Below are 22048 nucleotides of genomic sequence, written 5' to 3'. Positions count from 1 at the left end.
GCCTTCTCTCAGTCTGTGCTTCAGAACTCTACCTCGCAGAGACGTGTGGTGTTGTAGAACAGTAGTTGACAAACTACAGGCCCGTTCAGCCGATGTGCCTGTTTGTGAGTAAAGGGTGTGTGGGGCAACAACTTCCTTTGGTTATATGGCATCCTGTTGGCTTTTGCCCCACCATAGTGGAGTACACATGGCCAGATACCCAAGACGAGTCAGACTTCACATCCCATGGATTCCAAATCCCTGGAGGTCAACCTATCAAGGGTCAAAATGTTGGACAAACAATTGCATCTGTGCTGGACAGGCGCAGGTGTTTCCTCGTTATTATTTCTGAAGCAGCATGATATAACAACTACACGCAAGGCCTTTACATGGCTTAGACATAAATTGTCTAGAGATCATTTATAATATACAGGAAGGGAAAGTGGCTTGGTCAGTAAAATATGTGCCTCATAAACACAAGGAGCTGAGTTCGATGTCCAGAACACATGTTAAAAAAAAAACAAAACAAAAAAAAAAGAGTTGAGCATTGATCAGGCATGGGAGTGCACATCTTTAACCCCATCACTCAGGAGGCAGGCAGACAGACAGATCTCTGTGAGTTCAAGACTAGCTTGGTCTACATAATAGGTTCAAGGCTAGCCAGGATGACATAGTTAGACCTTACCCAAAACAAAACAAAACAAAAAAAAAAACAAATGACAAAAACAAAACAAACAAACAAACAAAAAACCCAAATAAGTGTGGTGGTGTTTATTTTTATCCCTAGTCCTGGGGAGGTTGGAGACGGGAGGATTCCTGGGGCTGACTGGCCAGTTAGCTGAGCTTATTTGAAAAGTTCTAAGCCAGTGAGAGATCCTGTCTCAAAACAACAAAACAGCTACAACACCCCAACACAAAACAAAAACCCCCAAAGCAAAAATGCAATCAACCAAACAAAACTGAGGTGGCTGAGACTTGTGGAACAACAGCAAAGCTTGTCCTCTGGCTGTCACATCCACATGCATAGACGCACACCTGTACATACGTGTGCTCCTGTACACACACCGGAGGAGCTGTTCTACGCGGTCGCCTGTTCTGTATAAGGCACCTGAGCATCCACAGATGTTGGTATTATTTGGCATCTAGTAACCAGTGCCTCTCAGAGACTGAGGGATGACTGTTACTATTTTTTAACCATTTGTTCCCCACCCCCTTTTTTAAATAGAAAAAGTTGAATGACCTTAAATCTAGCACAGCGTCATCCATAGACAGTTCATGCCACATCTATAATTTTATATGCTACCATATTGAAAAAGTAAACAAGAACAGTCAGGATTCATTTTAACACACTTTGATTTGATTTGATGTTCCCACACATTATCATTCCTGCTTGTAATCAATGTAAAATCATGACCAAGACACTTTGTATCATTTTGTTAAATAGCAAAACTTTGAGATTCGGGGTTTATTTTATACCCCCAGCACGTCCCTGTGGCTCCTCTGTCTCCTGACTATCATTCTGGGGGAACATCTGTCCATTCCGCAGCCAGAACCAGAAGAAAATACAATAATCTTCATAGAATACCTCGACATTTTCTTCGAAACGGAATTGGGAAGAAAGGCCCCGGAGAGGTGCAGGGTAAGGTGTGAATGCACCTCTCTGAGCCACAGTGCGAGGAGTGTTACACGCCGGGCAAACCGTGGCATGCTGCCCTGATTAACGCAGAAAAGTGTGACGGGTGCATTTTCAAGCAATCAGATGCAAAATAATGAACAGGCTTATTAGGAACCACACTTCGCAGGGGAATCAACCAGCTTTCCTTTTGGGTTTCTGTTTAAGAGAGAGTTCTCCCCTTTTAGCATCGAAAATGTGCTAGAAAATAAATAGAGAGATAGATAAATAAATAAATGCAATAAAATTGAGCCTGGGTGAGTTTTTCAAAGAGGCATGGGAAAAAAATGTGATCTAGAGTCGTTCTTCGAAAGAGAACGTGTTTGGTGTGCGCTGTAACAAGGCAGGCCCTGGACTCTGTGCCTTGTCTGGCCTCATGAAATGAAAGGCTCCTTGCACGGATTTCCTTAGGAGAGCATCTGGGGCATCGCCCAAGCATAAGACGCACTAGTCGCTTGTCTGCTATTCTGGTCCAGGCCCAGGTCCACGGGCACCAGAGACTCGTGATTGTTGAATGAATGCGTTCTTCCTATGAACCAACGCTGGGGTTCATCTATTCGTGCAAAAGGAGGATGTAGCCCAGAGTTCCCAGGCGGCCGTGAGCCCCTCTTGCCATGATGTGCTTTGAGATGGGCAGCATTGGGTTGGTGCGTGTGTGTGAAGGCTAAGCAAAAGAGCCTGGCTCCTGGTTTAGCTCTGCTAGCCCGCCAGCCAGCGGGGAGATGTGAGAGATGCAGGAATTTGCTTGCTGTTTCCTCATCTGCCAAGTGAAGGAGAGGGTCAGCCATCACCCACAGTTCCTGCTCCGCTTGCAGCTCTAAGATTAGTTTTATGTGTGTTTTCTCCCTGTAATTTAGTCATATAAATGAGGGCAGTAAACAATTAATCCTCCCCCAGAAGGGTGGACAGTTGAAACTGTTCTCACTCCTTACAGATTTCTTCCCCCAGATGCACGGAAAGGAATGGCCAGACCTTTCTTTCCCTGGCTCATTTGTGGAAGCTGACGCTTTAACCTTCTAAGATGGTTGCCTTCCTCCCTCAATATTTATGTGCTCTAGAATCATATAGTCGCCATCTCTCTCCCTCCAGGTCTGTCTTATGGCCGCTTCATCCTTCCGTGTTCCATTGGAACAACTGGTGCTATGTGTGTTCAAGTGGTTTTTTTTTTGTTTTTTTTTAACATCATGTATGTGTGTGTGTTATCTAACCCAGTAGGTATTTATGAACCCACGTAAAAACTGACAGCAAGAGGAACAAAAGTTCCAAACAATGGCTGTAGAGTACTCAGGGCAGGAAGTACATCTTTTACTTAAGCCATGGACATCTATACATGCTATCTTACACTGTGACAAGGCTGACGTGAAAAGCCTGTACTTACCCCCATTCCCACAGATTAAATATGTGTGTAGGATAAAATCCTGCAAGTGGGCTCCTTGGGCCAGAGGGTGCCTGCATTTACACTTGGTGTTGCCTGATTGCCCTGCAGGAATGGCTGCCACTAGGAGCCTCCGCTCCCACCCCCTACCCCTGTCCCCCCACCCCCAACTGCAGCCAGGGGAACATGAAATCTGACCTTCGTCTTGAGACTCTAATAGGTCAAGAATGCCATCTATGTGTGGCTATAATTTGCTTTTCTGTCCCCGCAAGCGGGGCCTTACTCATCATTGAGTTATGACTGGCTCAAATTTCTGCTGGACAGTTACCCTAGCCCTTATGTGTTGAGTCCGAAAAGAAAACAGCACCCCTTCCACAGAAAGCCTGCGTGCAGAGGGAAGTGCTCCTGCCCTGGGCCGGCGCTCTCTGGTCTCCAGAGCCAAATGCTCTCTTTCTTTCTCATCTCGGATTCCCATGCCTGCCTGGATCTCTGCCATTGTTCTGGTCTCTGGCCAAGCCATGCCAGTTTCTCCTGAACAACGCTCTCTCTGCTTCTTGCCTTGGTTGTGCTGTGTGTGCCACTTTCAGCCTCTCCCTTGCATTCTTTCATGGAGAACTTCCTTTCACCCTTCAAAGCCCAAGTGGAACCCCGCTTCTCCAATAGGCCTGGTCTAGACCCCCAGTCAGTTGTGCTTCTGTTGCTGATCTGGATTGGGCGTGTTTATTGTTTGGTTGGCACGCCGGACATCTTCACTTTGCTTTCTTCTTCTTTTTTTTTTTTTTAACTACTATTGACAGGCATGTTTCCCTGATACAAGAGTTCAATTCTCACCCACCATTGCTTCTCCATGGCTCTAAACCAGAATGGAAAAAAGGAGCCCCTTCTCTTTTCTTTCTAAGACCAAAGTAGCTTTAAAATTTTAAGAATTGTATTTATTTGCTTTGCGCGCGCGCGCGTGTGTGTGTGTGTGTGTGTGTGTGTGTGTGTGTGCGCGCGCACACATGTGGGTTCTGGGATTGAACTCCGCTCATCAGGCTTGCCAGCAAATGCCTCTACCCAGTGAGCAGTCTTGCCATCCCCGTTCCCCACTTTTAAGAAAAGATCTCACTCTGTACCCATGTTTGGTTTGGAGTTCATTATGTAGGCCAAGGTGGCCTCGAACTCGCAGAATCTTCCCCTCTCTGCCTCCTGAGTGGTGGGATTAGAGTCATTCGTGATCACAGACGGCAAATGAAATGGCTTTTTCTTTACCACCGTGATACGGTGTTCATTTACAAAGCTTACTGTTTTGAAGCAAGGAGGTCAGTAGTGTCACGTGAGCTCACATTGGGCACGGGGGCCGCCGCTCTTGTGTCCAGCACATTTTCATCACTCTGCAACAAAACTCAAACCTTAACCACTCATCCCTTCCCCTAGACCATGGCATTCCCTCCTCTATTTTGTCCCCGTGAGTCTGACTCCTATACTTGCTCCAGTAAGTGCCTCGTACAGTACTTCCTGTTTTGTGCTTGGCTTTTTTCACTTAGCGTACTATAAGGTCCATCCATTTTATAGGATAGCAGAGTCCTGTTCTGTTGTAGGACATGTAGACCGCTGTCTTCATCGCTGATGAACACTTGACCTGCGTTTAGCTATCGCGGAGAGTGTGGTTATAATGCCAGCATCTAACTGCCTCTTCAGGTTCTTACTTTCAACCTTTCTTGTGTATATTTGGAAGCGGAATCATGGGATCAGATCACATGGTTCTTACATTTTTTTCGTTTAAAAACAGGAGTGGCTTTGGTCTTTGCCATAGAAGCTATGCCATTTTACATTGGCACCTGCTGTGCACAGGAATTCCAATTTCCCAGGACCATCACCCACGCTTGTCCTCCGGCCTTTTCTTTCTCTCTTTTCTTTCCATCATAGCCATCAAAAGGTGTGTGAAGTGGTCACGGTGACCTTGTTTGCTCTGGACACCTCAACCACAGAGTCACGTCGAGAAGGGCTCATCCAGTCATTATTCATCACCTCACACTGACAACACTGCCTGGATTTTGTAACCAAGCTCCTTATATTTCTGGGAGACATGCGCACAGGAAGAGGTCTTGAGTGCTTAAAGACACAAGCAATTGGGCACCCTGCTAAAATCGTTCTTGGTACTTGACCACATCATGCATGGTGCAAGAACAGGACCAGGCAGCTGTGCTCCAAGCTTGCCTGTGTGGAGCTGCAGAGACCTCCTGCTGGGCCATCAGGCTGGCAGGCTTGTCCTGGCACCGCACTTACAAGAGATAAATACTCTTCTTTTCATGTTCCCTGGTGATGCCCTTTTAACTTTTCTCCAGCCCTTTGATTGGCAGTGTCTGGCCACCATTCGAAGTAGTTTGTGCCTGAAGCTGCCTTGCCTCTTTGATTCTACCACAGGGTCCTTTCACTATTTCTTTTGCCAGGGACCAGCCTCATCCTTTGGAAACCAGCTCAGGAGTCATTGCTACATAGCTTTGAAAACCACATTTTGGTCAACAGATATTCCTGAGCTTAGGGAAAGAGTTCAATGTGACCCCATCTTCATTTGTGCATGTTGGCTTTTCTGTAGTCTAATGGCTGTGATTTTGCCATCTCTTACTGCCCACACTCACTGCCTTTACATATCTATAATTTTTAATGCCAAGAGAATAACACCAATTTATTTGTATATTAATAGGATTTTTTTTTTAATTCAGTGTTACCATTTCTCTCCCTTTCAGAATTTTGTGCCATCTTTGGGCAGGCAGACTTCCCTGACGACATCGGTGCTGCCTAGAGCAGAGCAGAGCAGGGCGTACACAGACTTTATTTATTTTACTACCTTTGAAGGGAGCGTGCGCAACGTCTCTGAGGTCTCCGTGAAGTATTTATGCTCTCAGCCTTGTGTTGTCAACTTGGAAGCAGTTGTCTCGTCCGAGTTCAGAAGTAGCATTCCCGTGTACAAGAAGCGATGGAGGAACGAGAAGCATCTTCACACCAGCAGAACACAGATAGTACACGTCAAGTTCCCAAGCATCATGGTGTACCGGGATGACTACTTCCTCAGGCACCCCATCTCTGTGTCCACGGTGATTCTCCGAGCCTGGATCACCCACAGGCACAGTGGCGGGGGCTTGAATGTCCGAGGGGAGGAGAATTTGCTGCATGCTGTAGCAAAGAACTACACCCTGCTGCAGACCGTCCCGCCTTTTGAACGGCCTTTCAAAGATCATCAGGTGTGCCTGGAGTGGAACATGGACTACCTCTGGAGCCTCTGGGCCAATAGGATCCCACAGTGTCCTCTGGAGAGTGGTAGGTCACTTGCCTCACGGCAGAGCATACTCTTGTGTTTTCAGATTGCTGGTGTCGTCGCATGACAGCAGGTGCAAACTCCATTTTATTAATTCTCTCTCTCTCTCTCTCTCTCTGTGTGTGTGTGTGTGTGTGTGTGTGTGTGTGTGTGTCCCATAGACATCAGAGTAGTAGAATTTTGCACAGGTCATTTCTCTCTGTCGTGTTGGTCTAAGGGATTTGAAAGCAAGTCATTAGGCTTGGCAGCAAGCACCTTTACCCACTGAGCCTGGCCTAGCCCCAGAAGCAAATTCTTGAGTTAGCCTCACTAAGGCAAGGAATGTGGTGTCTGTCATTTTGGATTTGGGGACAAAAAGGAGCAAAATTTTTAAAAAAATGAGAGGGAAAAAAATTAAAGGGGAATAGGGTGAAGATGAATGACAGACAGGAATCAGGGAGGGAGATTCTCAGAGCTTTGGAGCTTCCTAAGAACAGTAATGCTGCCAAAACAAGGATGGGCTTCCGGGCAAGCAGCACGGCTTCTGTTATTTATAAGAATAACAGTTTATCCTGGAGGAGATGAGAGAGACTCGAGACCTCCCCTCCCCCACAAAGCAGATAGGGAGGCTGTGCCTTAAGGGTGGTGACTTGTGGCTGGGGCCGCCCTGTTCTCTCAGAACCTGTCAAGCCTGTCTCTGGAACCTAAAGACAGGCTAACAGAACCCTTCTCTGACGGTTGCTTAGCATGGCACCGGCCCTCAGCACCAAGCTGCCACACTGAATCTAGATTCCGCATTTTATCCTAAATGCCCGGTGGTGACAACCCACACAGGATCCCTCCAGAGGCACCAGAGGCATCAGGGCTGGAGACCTGGGGCTTGTACTTAGAAGTGGGCCCAAAGTTCTTCCATGGGAGGAGAAGCAACGGCTCTGGGGTGCTGAGCACCTGCTAGTTCTCCTCACGTGGCACCAGGAGTCAGCCCCCGAGACCCCGACCCAGGTCCGACATTATTTCTACCCATGAGCACTTGCAACAGAATTATCTAAGTGTTCTTGCTTTAAACACACTGTTCCTCATATACCTAGGATTGGGGATGGAGCGGACTCAGCATTTGAAATGGATTCTGATGTACCCCAAAATTCCAGTCTCTGGGCTAGGGGGTGGGACTGTGGATAGGACTTTGATCTTGTTTTGACAATGGCCCAACTCCCAGCTGGCTTGGCAGGTGCAGGAATTCCACAGCCTGTGACAACAGACTTTTCCACAGCCAGTTCCTCATACCTAGTCTTCTCAGATCTGCTGTGGGAGAAGGTGACTTGAGGACACGAGTCTATATTCTGCCTCTAGTGACATGCTCTTTCTCACCTTTGGGATGTGATTTCTGGGGAAACATTCTGTGGCAGTCTCTTGGTAAGTCTCAAAGTTGCTTCATGTATAATAAAAGCTTGTGTGTGTGTGTGTGTGTGTGTGTGTGTGTGTCCATATAGGTTTGCAGTTCTTGCTGCATACATTAAACAGTTGGCATCCTGAGAACTCTTTATTTGACTCTAGTTGTAGAATCACCAAAAAAAAAAAAAAAAAAAAAAAAAAAAAAAAAAAAAAAAAAAAAAAAAAAAAAAAAAAAACCTAGGAAAAAAAAACTAGAAAAAAAAAAAAAAAGCAAAGAAAGACTTTTGTGCTGTGGCCTCGCTTCTCCCATTGGCACCGCATTCTGTAGTCACAACACAGTATTAACACTAGAGAACCAATGCCACTGTAGACTGGATTCCGGTTTCATAGTATTTGCGTGTGCATGCGTGTATGCGTATGCACATACTGTGGGAAGATCTGGGTAATTAGACGTCTGGAATATGGGAGCTGTGTGCATAAAGACGTGCCACCTTCCTCTAAGCAGAGCCCTATGCTAGCACCTATCTGGAGTGCCTTCCACAGGGATCCCTAATCTGTCAAACATAAGGGAGAGCAGGGCACACACAGCCACAGTTTTGCCTTGCCTCTGACTTCACCAGGCTTAATGATTCCATTTCATGTTTTGCAAATGTACATATTTCTCATTGAAAAATGACCAAATTGCAAGTGGGACGTCTGGAAATGAAAACCATTTATAAACTGGCTTGTTCTTGGGATGCCCTGAACATCGGAGTCGCCTTTCCTTTCTCCTGTTGTTCCGTTCTCTGTTTGCAAGGCCCAGGAATGGCACAGTGGGAATTTTCTGCCTGCTTCCTTGAGAACATTGCTTTTGGTGTGAGAACCGATCTAATCAAATCATAGCACAGAGGAAAACCTTCCTTAGGAGTTGAAAATTCTCTGAAAATGGAGGCGGGGGCTTCTCGCACTCTCACACCAGCTCTGCACCTGTAGCTATGGTTTATAGAAATGAGACCATTTTCCCTCTGTCCTTAAATGAGAAGTCACCTGAGTGAGCGCAGCAGGCTGTGGGACATGCTGCGACCTTTGTTCTGGTTGGGACTGTTGGTGGCTGGGGCTGGATTGGACAGTAGCACTCGCTTTGCTGCCAGACGGCAGTCCGTTGAAACATAAGAGAGTATCGGGAGACCCCGGCTGAACTTCAGGGGCACCTGTTAGGTCTGGGCCCCTTCATAAAATGCAGCTCTGTTTATAAATGTGAACTGTTTTCTGAGTCAAGCATCTCATGCCCAAAAGGTCCTGCATCTGTGCCCCTATCTGGCTTCATCTTTGTTGTTGTTGTTGTTGTTTTAGGAAAAGACTCAAACTCCCCTGTGCCTGGGTTTTCCAGGAGGATGGTTGAAGTGCCCTCTGACACCAGCTTAGCTTATGCTGCAGGGTAGGACTGAGGACCGCAAGAGTGGCCCAGGCTGGGCCACTGGTGTGACTTTTGGTGGATACCTGGTAGGTTTTTCACCTAACCCTGCTGAGCAAGCCCAGCCCAAATCAAAAGTCAACAGCTTTCAGACACATTGTGCCAAGGTTTTGCCACTTGCCCTACTGTATATCTGTCCCCTGTTATGTTCTAGCAATGCGGCCATAGGTGATTGGGCAAACAATTGACTGTGGCTCCAGTTTCTGTTTCCTTGGGGGAGGGGATGGGCATTGTTCTTTAAGTCCTGTGTGTGTGTGTCTGACTCATCCCTGAACTCACTAAAAACACGAGGGCAGATGGCTTGGAGGGTTGACGTTCAGTCCAACCTGGGTCACCCTCAGAACTTCTCCCTGCTACACCCTAAGGAGAGAGTCTGCCAGTCCTGTTGGCTACAGTGGAAACTGTATAGGTCATGTGTTCAATCTCTCCTTGCTACGTGTACTACTGGCATCCTTGTCTAAGTCCCTGCCCTCCTGGACTCTGGCCATAGCCCAGCAGTGACTTCCGAGCTTCACCCTTGGCCCCCACCTCTCTCCCAGAAGCCTGTGCAGTGCAGGCTGGTCACCTCTGCTGCTCAGGATCAAGTCATGCTGTCATGTAACAGTTTCTGGTTTGATCTCCCAGCATGCTTTTGTCCAGCCTGCTTGCTTCTTAAACAGACCATGTTCAGTTCCACTCTGAGACATTTGAGTGACTGCTGCCACCTAAAACGCTTAACTCCCAGGTCTCTGTTCAGCCTGTGTCTTTACCTCCTGCATACCTCTCTCAAATGACCCCTTCCATGACTTCCTGGTCTGAGATAGTGTGACCTTGCCTGGCATTATTGCTTCAGTCTCCTCCGTAGCCTAAATCCATTGGACACTGTAATTAAATACCTACATTTCTCTGGTTTCCTGTAGACTGTGATAACACAAGCTCCTTACGCTATGCTCCTGTGAGGATCACACTATGACAACACTGTGGCAACACACTGGTGCCCTAACCCCTGTTGACAATTGGGGTGGAGGAAAGAGAAGGTGTGGGGCTGACCCTGAGTCTTCACTTGGGCCCTCTGTACATAGATCCACAGGTCAGAGCGTCCCAGGTGGCCTGTCAGAGCCACACTGGCTAAGGCTGCAGACTCCCAGGCACGGCTCTTGCAATGACACGTGGCTCAGCTCTGCCTTAGTAGGTTGAGCCCAACACTGACACTTTTAGGCCTTCCTAAGTCAGTTCCTTTGACCTAGTATCTGTTGTCCTGCGCTGCCCCAACAAGTCCTACCAGCCCCATCAGCACGTGGCCTTCCCTCCTGCCACCTTCCATGTCTCCCACTGACATCCTCCCGCCAGTTCAGATCTCTACCTCCCCTTCCCCCAACCCCACATATATGCATGTTCATGAGCATGTTTCACTTCCACAATCAGGAATCACCTCTCTGACCCGCGACTTCCTGAGACCCCTACATGTGCCTCTCCTGTGATGTGTATTGTGTCCAGTTAAATGAAGCAAAGATTGGCTGAGCCTCCCTGGACCACTTTCTTCCACAAGTCTGGAAACTCATGGATGGGGGACCTAGTCCTTCTGTCTCTTTAAGGTGGTTGTGTGGGAGGCAAACACAGCTATGGCAGAGTCACAGTCACTCTCAGTTTCCAAGTCCTTGTCATGTGCCAGACACCGTGGGAAGAACCTAGCTGCTCTTCCCAAACATTCTGCCTTCTAAACTTGCTGATGGGGAGGTAGATTTGGGGGAGTAGAATGGCTTGACTCAGGTCACACAGCTAGTAAATACAGAGCTGGTACCCAAGGCTGGCTTGTTTGACTCGTATTTAACCACAGGGTTAGACAGCTGGCGGTGGTTACGAAGCTGTTTGTTTGTTTGTTTGTTTGTTTATTTATTTATTCCATGCCATTCACCTTGGACTCAGCTACTATGCACTTATTAGGCGCTTCACTGAGGTTTGCCACAGAAGAGGTGACATTTGGACAGAGACCTGACGGCTAAGCATGGCTTTCACCGTCCGGCATGGCACCAGGCAGAAAGGACAGTGGGAGCTATAGTGCTGGGTGGGGGAGGGGGTTGTGTGACATGGCTGCATCCCTCCATGGGCAGGGTGGCAGACAGGCTTTGCACCGTCTTCCTGAAGCAGGGGGCTGAGTGGGCTCTGAGGCAGCGTTGTCTCCGGTGGTGAGAAGGATCGTGTCAGCTGACTGTCGGCATCTGCCATGGGATGAAGACGCAGGCGAGCAGCATGCTTGATATGTGCTTGAAGTCCTTGAACTTGAAGGCAGAGTCCCAGGTGTGAGGGAGGTGATTCCTGACCACGCTGTGAGGGTTTTCAAATGCCACACTTAGCAGCAGTCTGCCCTAGCGTCTCTCTTCACCACCGGTTTTCTGGTCTCTAATAAGAAACTCTGGGGACCATGGAGGTCTCATTTTCCTTTCAGTGAAAGGGCATTCTCACTTTTAGTTCCAGTGGGCCGGAAGTGTGATATTTAACATTACAATTATTTATTTATTTGGGTTGGAGGGACATGCCTTGGTGTGTGTGTGTGTGTGTGTGTGTGTGTGTGTGTGTGTGTGTGTGTGTGTGTAGGTCAGAGGACAATCTGAAGAGGAGTTGATTCTCTCCTTCACAAAACCAGGCTTGGCAGTGAGACCCTGTACCTGCGAGCCATCTTGTCACTTGAAAGTATGGTTTCCTATAATGAAATTCCATTACAACAAAATAATTGAAATTTAAAGTCTGGAGTTGGATGCAGGCTTGACTTGCCTTTGTGGAAAAAATAAAAACATACTCCAAAACAAACAGTCTATGCATCAGGATTATTCAGGCCAATGACATGGTGATCCATTTCTAATCATAAGCTGTATATTTGGAGTTTAAAAACCACCACAGACTCGGTCTCAACCCACCCCCATCCCCGAATTCCAAGTTAATCACAGCAGCCTGAGTTTTCCAGTAATAACACTGATTAGTGCCTCGCATCTGCATTGCCCTTTATAATGGCACAAAACACTTTTTCCAGGCACATTGTTTCATTTAATCCTCAAGGGAAAGACAGTATTAGCCCCATCCTCCTCTTGCTGGAAGGGAAAATGGAGGTGCGGGGAGGCTATTTAACTGGGGCCCAAACCTCCGTTCTTCCGACTTTGCTGCGCTGCCTCTCCAAGATATGCTAATGCGGCCCTAACCCAGGTCCTAAATTAGAAGGGAGACTTTTTTTTTAGTTGAATTTTTATCGATGTGAATCATGTTTTCTTTACCCATTGGACTTTGTCTCTTTGAAGCGATGGGGCTGAGCTGAACAGCCTCAGAGGCCCAGGGTGGGGAGGCCGGCGGAATGCGGCTGCCTCTTCCTCTCCGCCTGCGTGGAAATGTTCAGAGCCTTTGTTCTCTTCTTCCTTGGCTGCAAAGGTAATACATGTACCTGGTAAAAAATTCAAATCGTGTAAAAAGGTTTAGCGGGAAGGAGTGGTTCCGCCAGCACCCCAGTCTTCTGCTCCTTTTCCCAGAAGCAAACTCAATACAAGCATTTCTTGCTTCTCCTTCCAGAATGATCCTCTGCTCACAGAGGCATTAACTTCAGCTCCTTGTCTTCACAAGCAAATGATAGCCTAGGAGAAACTCTGCCTTATACTCATTAGCGATACGGCAGAGATTTTTCTCCATCAGGGCATGTTGCTCGGCTTCATTCTTTCTGACAGACCCTTAGCACTTCGTTGCTTGATGGTCTATCACTTATTTAACCTGTCTTCTTGGACGCGCATGGGGGTTAGGTGTGTTGGGGGTTGGGGGGGGGAGGATGTTTTGTGTGTGTTTGTGCTCATGTACATTGGGGGTACATGCGCCAGCGTCAGTGTGTGCATATGTGGAGGTCAGAGGTCGGTGGTAGGTGTCTATTACTGTCATGAGCCTGTAGATTTGGCTAGATGTGCTGGCTTAGCAAGCTCCCGAGCTCCTTCTGTCTTTATTTCCCAGGACCGAGACTGCAGTGGGTGAAACCATACTTAGCTGGTTTTGAGTAGGTGCTGGGGATCTGAACCCGGGTCCTCATGCATGCGTAGCAAGCATTTTGCACACTGAGCACCCCCAGACTCCAGGAGGGGCTTTTCTTTCTTTCGCTTTCAACAGTGTTGTTTCTCTGAGCACCCTTAAGGGAATCTGTGCATGCATGTGAGTGTGTTTGCACAGTGACTTCTAAGGACTGGAACCTAGGTTCTCAAGCCTGCTGAGAGCGGGTATCCCACAGACTTCATTACCCAGGCACCTATGGAGGCATTTATGATTTAAATCATTGTTAGAACATACTGATTGTATCTTTAGCCTTGGTATTAGAGGCAACAGTGCACCCAGTGTCTGCTGTCTTTTTAGGGAACTCCATTTGGAAAGCACTTCTCTGGAATTGAAAAACTCTTTCTTTCTCCCTATAGGCTCTGCTAGCCACAGAGATTCCTTGCAAGGAGATGCCTAATTTCTCCATGTGCAGGCTGGGTATCTTCCTCAGTGGTGTCTTCCTGCTGTGTCTGAAGCTCATCCTGAGAAAGGCCTTGCTGCATGGGGACAAGACCTTTCCCTGAGTTAGGCTTGCATGTCAGGGTCTCAGTCCTCTGGCTAGACTAGACATGGCCTGCTAGAAGATTCTTCTAGCCCCCCCCCCCTTCCACCCCTCTGCCCCACCTCCCCTGCCACCCAAAGATGAGACTGAAATCTGCAGCAGGGGCTGGGGAGAAGGGTGTGAATAAGGCATGAGGACCTAAGGTTAATCCCAGAACCTGTAAAATTCTGGCCACTGTGGCACTGCACCCATAACATAGCACCAGGCAAGTGGAGACCAGAGAGGACCCTTGACCTTACTGGCTGGTCAGTCTAGTTGAATTGGGGAACTCCAGGTTCAGTGAGAGACTCTGTCTCTAAATAACTAAGCAAATGATAAGGAAGTCAATAAATACATACATAAAGTAGAGCCAGGTATGATGGCGCACACCTTTAATCCCAGGACTTGGAAGGCAGAGGCAGGCAAATCTCTGTGAGTTCAAGGCCAGCCTGGTCTACAAAGCGAGTTCCAGGACAGCCAGGGATACCCAGAGAAAGCCTATCTCGAAAAACAAAAAGATAGAGAGCAGTAAGGGAAGACTCCTGATACTGGTCTTTAGGTCCATATCCACAGGTGTGTGCGCGCGCACGCGTGCACACACACACACACACACACACACACACACACACACACACACACCAAGGAAGAGGTAGGGGCTCCAGTTTGCCTCCTGGGTGGAATACTGGCCCTTGTCCTAAAGCAGGTGTTGAAGGACCCTTCCTCTCATCCCAGCTTTGTGGAGCCAGGCTCTAACCCGAGGGTGAGATAGGGCCTTGGGAATTCAAGGCCGTGTTAACTGACTAACCAATATTGAAATGTTTTAGTGTTTCAGCAGCCAGTAGGTCTGTACACCAGCCGCTGTTCTCTCAGAGTGCCTGTAAGATGTAGTTTGGTTAGTGAACACCCCGCTGGTGTGCTGTGCGGAGCTTCAGCTTGAGTCAGAACTGGACCTTTTATTAGCTAACAGTCTTCATCAGGACATTGACAAAAAACAAATATAGTTCATGAGGAATTTCAAAGATGCGCTGCCCTTATGGCATTGTGTGTGAGTGTGTGTGTGTGTGTGTGTGTTTGTGTGTGTGTGTGTGTGTGTGTGTGTGTGTGTGTGTGTTAATGTTGCTTCCTTCTCCAACCTCATCTCACACAAGAAGAATCAAAGAAATAGACTTGAAGGAAGGATTTGAAATGATTATTTGTTTCAGGTGGCATGGTACACATATAGAATTTTTAAAAAGTGTTAGGTAAAAGAGGGACAGACTTGAATTCTAGCTTGGATATAGTTCCATGTGTTCAGTTATTTGCTTGCTTATGGGAATCCTATCATGCTATTTATGGGACTCCTATCACACACTGAGCACTATTCTAGGCTCTAAGAATGGAAGCGAATAAAGGAAAGTCCCTATGTTTATGGACCATACAGAGACAATTGGATGAGTCGGTAGATCTGTTTTGGACCTACCTTATCTGTAAATGTTTAGATGGCAGATGATACTGTCACTTCCAAGTCTAGTCCTGTGATAGACATCACTAACCAACTACAAATTATCCTTGACTTACAACGAATTGATTTAAGATTATTAAACTTGTGTGTGCTGCATGTGTACATGTGTGTGCGCAAGAATACACACTTGTGTGTGCACATAGAAGCCAAAGGAGGGTTTGAGGTGTCCTCCTTCATTACTTTCTGCCTTATTCCTTAGAGATTGTGTCTCTCCCTGAACCCAGAGTTTGGATTAGGCTGGTGGCCAGCAAGCTCCAATGATTATCAGTGTTGGGGTTATAGACATGTGCAAAACCGTGGCTAACTTGTTACATGGTTACCTCAGTGTGACTCCGGGTCTTCCTGGTGGCCTGGTGAGGACTCTTAACTGCTGAGCCATCCCTCCAACCCTGGGGTTTTCAACCTTTGACAGTGCAGAGTCACACCTACATAGCCACTGTGATTTCTATTTTTGGTACAGTATTAGTCAATCATATGAGCCAGCACTTCATTGTACAAATAGGTTTTGTGTAAGATGATTTTGTTCAGCTGTAGGCTAATGTGTGCTCTAGGTGCATTTGAGGTCACTGAGCTATGCAATAATGATCAGGAGATTAGGGTATCAAGTGCATTTTTTTATATTTATTTTTTTGCCATTGAAAATTTTGGGACATAGTCCAATCTTAAGCCAGGGAACATTTGTCTGATGTTCCCAACAGGCACTGTCAGCTCATGGACAACAGCCTATATGCTTTCCTGTCCTAGATGGATTCTAAAATGTCATCCTTCCTAATTAGTTCTGATCGTAAAGGATGCATATACAGAGGGAAAAACCACAATAGAACTATTAAAGCTACCAAGTTGATAAGAAAGTATCCTTGCTTTTGGTCTTTCTGTGCACCAAAAATTTATACACATTTTTGCAAAGTTATTTTAGATGTTTGGGTTGAGAGTTCTCCCTCCACAGTCCTTGGTTGCAGGCACTTTGATCCCAGGGTGAGCAAACCTCTTTCTCCAAGCTTCTTTTTCCTGGTGTGAGGTTTTGCTTTGTTATGTGCCTCAGGCTTCCTGGCACCAATGTGGCTGTCTGGCCTCTTCAGGTTCCCTTGACACGTAGAAACCAAGCCAAGGTTGAGTTCAAATCAATCTTTTTGGTGAACTATCTCCACATTCTAAAGACCTCTTTGCACTATCTCCATTTACAGCCTCCGTCACCACACTCGAGACAGACCAACAAGTCCTCTGTGCCTAAATAGAACTCAAAATCATTTCATGATTTAGATGCTTTGAAAGAACTGGCTTGCTTAATCCTATTAAATATATATACAAGGGTTGGAGATTCTAAAAACTGCTTTTGGGATGTTCAGATCGTATTAAACTCAGGGTGCTTCTATGCTTACTGCAGTTTCTTGTTTCTTTTTGGGAAGCGACCTGACCTGTCTAGTGTCCCAGGCTGAGGACACCTGTAATGTGCACCAGTACTACGTACCTGATGACTCTTACTGACCCCAACTCTCCTCTCCAGGAGTCCCAGGAAGAGTGGGCTGCTTCTGTCATTGAATTATGGATGTTTAAACCCAAGAACATTTTAAGAAAGAGACAGGCATAGTTATTCCTTGGTCAAGTGATGATGGAAAATAATGGTCTTCATTAAAGCAGCAGGTGTTAGATAAAGAACGGGAGGGTCTGGCTTTCCCTGTTAGATCTGTTATGATGAGCCTGTGCTGTAGAGCGCCATGTTTGTGAAGGACAGTGGGACCCTTCCATGTTTTTAGGGAGGGAGTCATTTTGTGCAGAGGTAATATGTGGGGTGCAATTGGAATCTTCACATCCAAATCACAGTGGAGCTGATAGACATCAGTGATGGGGTTATGTGTTTAAAACCAAACTGCTTGAGCTTGAATCCCAGCCCCATCTCTTACCATTTGTCCCTCTGTAAGGCTCAGGTTTGCATCTGTTAAGGGCTGGGCTAAGCAGCCCATTCGGTCAATTGTTTTAAAGTTTAGTGATCTTCTTACCTTTAGGTTGTGCTTACCATGCTCCCTGGCATACACCAAATGTTAGTTACCATGTTGGCAAACTGTGCCTCAGTTTCCCAGTCTGTGCTCTGACCATAATCAAGAGGATTGAAAAAGGTAATATATGTGTGATGTTCATAGCAGTTACTGTACCATCAGGAGTTCTGTCAAAGTGTTAACGTCGTTATAACACAAATTGAAAATGCTTATCCTTCAGACGGTGGGGGAGGAGGTCCCCCACCCCATCCAAGGTCTAGGGGAAGGGAACAGCACAGAAGAGGGAGAGAGGGTGGGAATGAGATGATATAAGCGAGGAGATAACAATCTGGATGTAATATGAATAAATTATAAGAAAGAGAGAAATGGAAGGAAGGAAGGAAGGAAGGAAGGAAATGCTTATCCTAGTATTAAGTGGCTGTATACAATATGGTTAAGAACACAAAAGCCAGCTGGAGATGTAATTAATGACAGAGTGCTTGCCTACCCAGTACAAGGCCCTGGGCCCATCTTGAATACCACAAAGAAGATATATATATATATATATATATATATATATATATATATAGATAGATAGATAGATAGATAGATAGGGATGGATGGACGCCTGAGTTTAAACTTGAAATCTGTCCTTAATAGCCTCTGCATTTTTTGAGCTTAACTTTGGATTTCCCCTTCACAGAATGGGACTAATTACCAAAAATGTCTTTTACGAGGTTGTCCTGAACACTAATGAAGACAGCCTTACCTGACATGCTTAGCGTGGTGGTTCCTGGCTTAGATTCCATGTTCTGCGGGTGCTTGTTGTTGCTTGTTCATAATTATAGGCTATTGCTCTAACCATTTGACTGGAACTGGGAGTCAAGGGGGCCTGGAATGACTTGACTTGGCAAGGGGTGTGCTTTTATGGAGAGAACCGAAGATGACTTCTGTAATGTTTCCAGATGCCGTTGCCTTCCTCAGTTTCCCGTATGCCTCCAGTGGCGAAAACACAGGCATCGTGAAGAAGCTCCCAAGGTTCCGGAACCGAGAGCTCGAGGCCACTCGGAGCCAGCGTGTGGATTATCCCATGTAAGGGTGGGCAGGTCATGGGCTGCTGGGATGGGCTTGTCTGTATCTGACCCCTACGGCATGCCAACAGAGGGACCCCTTCCAAGGACACATCTCTGTGCATAGGAGCCTTCCATTTTCCTTCATCTTTTTTGGGCTGGTCCCAGAGGTGGCGCGAGCAGGCAGCACAGTGTTGAGGCTCAGGTCTTCTGAGGCTACAGGTGCAGCCATCCAAAGCCAGCACAGATTGTAGTCATGGCCTTGGCCTGCTCCGTTCTGGAAGATTGGACGAGCTGCTAGAACACTCAGGGCCTCTGATCTCCTCCATTGATTTCACCAGAATCCACATCTATTTTTCCCTTCTTCAGAGCCCGAGGATGCTGGAAATGGCTTCTAGCTCACCTCAGATCAGATGGATTTAGCCGGGTGATTTAATTCTTCCTGTGCTGCTGGCGGTAGAAAGATCTTGAGTCACTCACTGAGCGTATGTTCTCCCTAAGCCTCCTTGTAATAACTTATCTTCATGAGCTTGCTCAGCTGGGTGGGTCAGGAGGGAAGTCTGCGACACCATCTGTTTGCGTATTGTGACACTGACTTCAAGGCCAGTTTACAAAGCACAGAATATTCTGAAAGAGTTCTTTGGCTGTATCCCCCCAAAGAGCTGAGGGCTGCTGCCACCTTAACCCCAGCCTTCAAATTAGCTGCTGGGCTAAACGAGAAGAGCAGGGTGCATTTGTTTAACACGGAGTCATGTGTCAGACACCAGAAGCCCTGATTCCCTCCTCCGTGTCTGCACTATTGGTCTCTAGTGCAACGTGGTGCCTACTACAAGTGTTCAGCAAGTATTTTCTGGGTGCCTGATGTATCATGTATATCTTGGCTAAAACCGTCTTAGCTGAGTTGGCTACTGTTATTTTATCCTTCTCACTCCTTAAGTCAGAGATGTACAGTTTTTCCCTTTTGTATGCGTGTGGGAGTGTATACATTTTGTAGGCATGCGGGCAGATCCGTATGTGCGTGCCATTGAAGGCCAGACCCGTCGACCTTCGGCTGGCCAAGTTGAGGTATCCAACTTGTTTTTGAGGCAGGGTTTCTCACTGGCCTGGAACTTGCCAACTAGCCTAGGCTGGCCAGTGAGTCCCAGCGATTCTCCTGTCTCTGCCTCCCCCAGTGCTCTGAGATTACAAGCAAGCCCCACTACTCCTGGACTTTTGCCAGGGTTGCTGGGTAGCTTACTCAGGTCTTCCTGTTTATAAGGCAAGCCCCTTACCCACCAGACCCTCTACTCTGCCACAGTGTCTCCCCCCCACCCCCCCAACCAAAATAGCCCCATGCAGGAATAGAATAATTAAATGAGTTGTGTAATATTAGTTGACCAGAATTGGGCTACTGAAACACCCTCAGATGAGCGTTAAGATGGTGCCTTTGTGTCCACGAGTCACGTGGGGATGCCATTTGCGGAGCATTACATTTGGGGCTTTTATCTTTGAAAGCAACAAAATTACTCAAAAAGCCCTAATTATGGTGCTTTTTTTTTTAAACCTTCTAATCACAGATATTAGAATAGCTCCTTATCCCATCACCTCTTATTAAAATCCATATTTTTATTCACTGCCTCACTTTATCAGCTCAATCAAGAATTCAAATTGCTGCCACGTGAGCATCTCAGAGAGCGCCAGAACAGTTTTGGGGCAAGGTAGAACGTCAGCGAGTTTCCTACAAAGGAGCTAAACCCCTATCTTTGCAGTTACTGTAACTACCCCTTTTGTCTCAAAATCTCAGGCTTTGCAAGCTGATCTCCCATGATGAACACTAAGGCAAATCTACCCCTTCGTTAGAAAGAAAGCAATTTACTTGGTCATTGTTAACTGTAATTACCTGCTCGTGGATGATATCAATCTGAGGAATTTTCTTCCCCGCTCTCTCCTTTAGGGTTACTGTTTCACTGTGGCTTTATTTACTCCGTTATTGCGAGGCCAGCCTCTGTGGAATTCTGTACTTTGTTGATTCTAATGAGATGTATGGCACACCTTCTGTGTTTCTCACGGAACAGGGTGAGTATAAACAGAGCCTTGAAATAATCTTGTAGTTTCCATTATACTCTTTCTCCTGGCAGAAACATCTGTCTGGAATAAGGAAGATATTGTCAGCACCACAGCTCTATGAGGTTAAGATGCGCATTGTTTTACAAGCAGCCAGTGGTGATTGTATGGGCACTGTAATTATGCCACTTAAATGTGTAATCTAATAAAACAGGAGTGGGGAAAGAAAGGCTTGTTCCTTCCATTAAAAAAAAAAAAGACAAGTTGATTATTTTTGGTAGATTCAGTCAAGTCATCTTACTGAAAATGATTCTGAGAGTACAACAACTGTAAAAAAGTTGGGAAAATAAATTGAAGAGATCGAGACGAATCTTCGCTTCAGGTTGTTAGACAAAGGTGTCTTTGTTTTCTTTCCATTTGGAAATAGAAATTGAAAATAGAAAGTGAGTGTTGTTTATGCAGACAAGACCATAGGGAATCAACCATGAGCTTCAAATTAAGTCTTTTTTTTTTTTCTTGCCACCTTAGAGGCTCAAAATAAATACCATATTTACAAAGAAATGTATGTACAAATGCGTTCTTGGGTGTTGCTTGTTTTGCTTTGCTTTTCTTTGCGCTCTCTCACTCTCTCTCTCTCTCTCTCTGTCTCTCTCTCTGTCTCTCTCTCTCTGTCTCTCTCTCTCCTCTGTCTCTCTCTCTCTCTCTGTCTCTCTCTCCTCTCTCTCTCTCTCTCTCTCTCTCTCTCTCTCTCTCTCTCTCTCTCTCTCTCTCTCTCTCTCTCTCTCTCTCTCTCCCCCCTGCCTCCCCTGCCCCCTATCTCTCTCTAACAGTCTCCCTGTGTAGGAGAGCAGGAACTGACTGTGTAAGGCAGACCGGCTTGGGGCTGGGCTGGAACCTCTCCACGCTCCTGCCTTGGCCTCTGGTGCTGGGATGACAAGTGTAATCCCGCAGCACTCGGCTTGGCTTTTGTTTAAAAGGGAAAAGGGGGAACATGGTTTATTCTTGTAACTTCTTAGGAGGATTATTGAAAATAGCATTGCCTCCTTATATGCCGTGAAGCGTTCCTTGCCAATTTCATGACTTGTCTTTTTCATTGTAGGCAGTTTGCATATCCAAATGCATCTTGTCAAAGGAGAAGACCTGGCTGTAAAAACAAAATTCACCCTCCCTCTGAAGGAGTGGTTCCGACTGGATATCTCTTTCCATGGAGGCCAGGTAACTGTGCACTAGCTCTGCCTGGAGCCCTGGGGGCACCTCTTTTGAGTTAAACATTGTTGTGAAGCCAGAGCCACAATGCCTGGGCGGGAATCTGGCAAACGATGTACCCTTTACAATTACGCACTTGCTAAATCGAACTTTATAGATGGAAGTTTAAATCATAAGCGTCTCATCCCATTTAATTAACTTTTAAAGTGCTTCCTTCTACTCTGTGGTGAATGAGTAAATAATATAGCCAGCTCTGTAGCCACAATTATCTGAGTTATTCAGCCCTCCTCCCCTAGGGAGATAGGCCTAGTGCATAGAAGTGTCAAAACCACATCGGCCATGTTTACACAGCCTTATTAGATCTACAACTTTTTTTAAAGGGATTTTATTGGCTAGTTCAGGGAAGAGATGATTTGACTGCTTTTGGCAGTTGAAACAATTGCTTATGTTTGGCACTAAACACATTCGTAATAAGCAACTCGTATAAGTGATGATTGTGGTGGATGGAGGACCTTTATCTGTTTTGTACAT

The 22048-nt window shown here is 46.4% G+C and overlaps 1 protein-coding gene across 1 annotated transcript in view; it reads left to right on the top strand.

The window, feature by feature from the left end:
- The window catches only part of Sel1l3 (SEL1L family member 3), a 115676-nt gene that overhangs the window by 7407 nt on the left and 86221 nt on the right, over positions 1–22048 (top strand). The window contains exons 2-5 of the mRNA XM_051164724.1: positions 5756–6326; positions 18164–18290; positions 20202–20323; positions 21411–21526. Coding sequence (XP_051020681.1) covers positions 5756–6326; positions 18164–18290; positions 20202–20323; positions 21411–21526 — 936 coding nt within the window. The remainder of the gene's footprint in view (positions 1–5755; positions 6327–18163; positions 18291–20201; positions 20324–21410; positions 21527–22048) is intronic.

Source organism: Acomys russatus, chromosome 22, assembly GCF_903995435.1.
Source record: "Acomys russatus chromosome 22, mAcoRus1.1, whole genome shotgun sequence".
In the NCBI taxonomy this organism is placed as follows: Eukaryota; Metazoa; Chordata; class Mammalia; order Rodentia; family Muridae; genus Acomys; species Acomys russatus.
The sequence above is the reverse complement of the archived record's forward strand: the minus strand, read 5'-3'. Positions and strand labels throughout refer to the sequence as shown.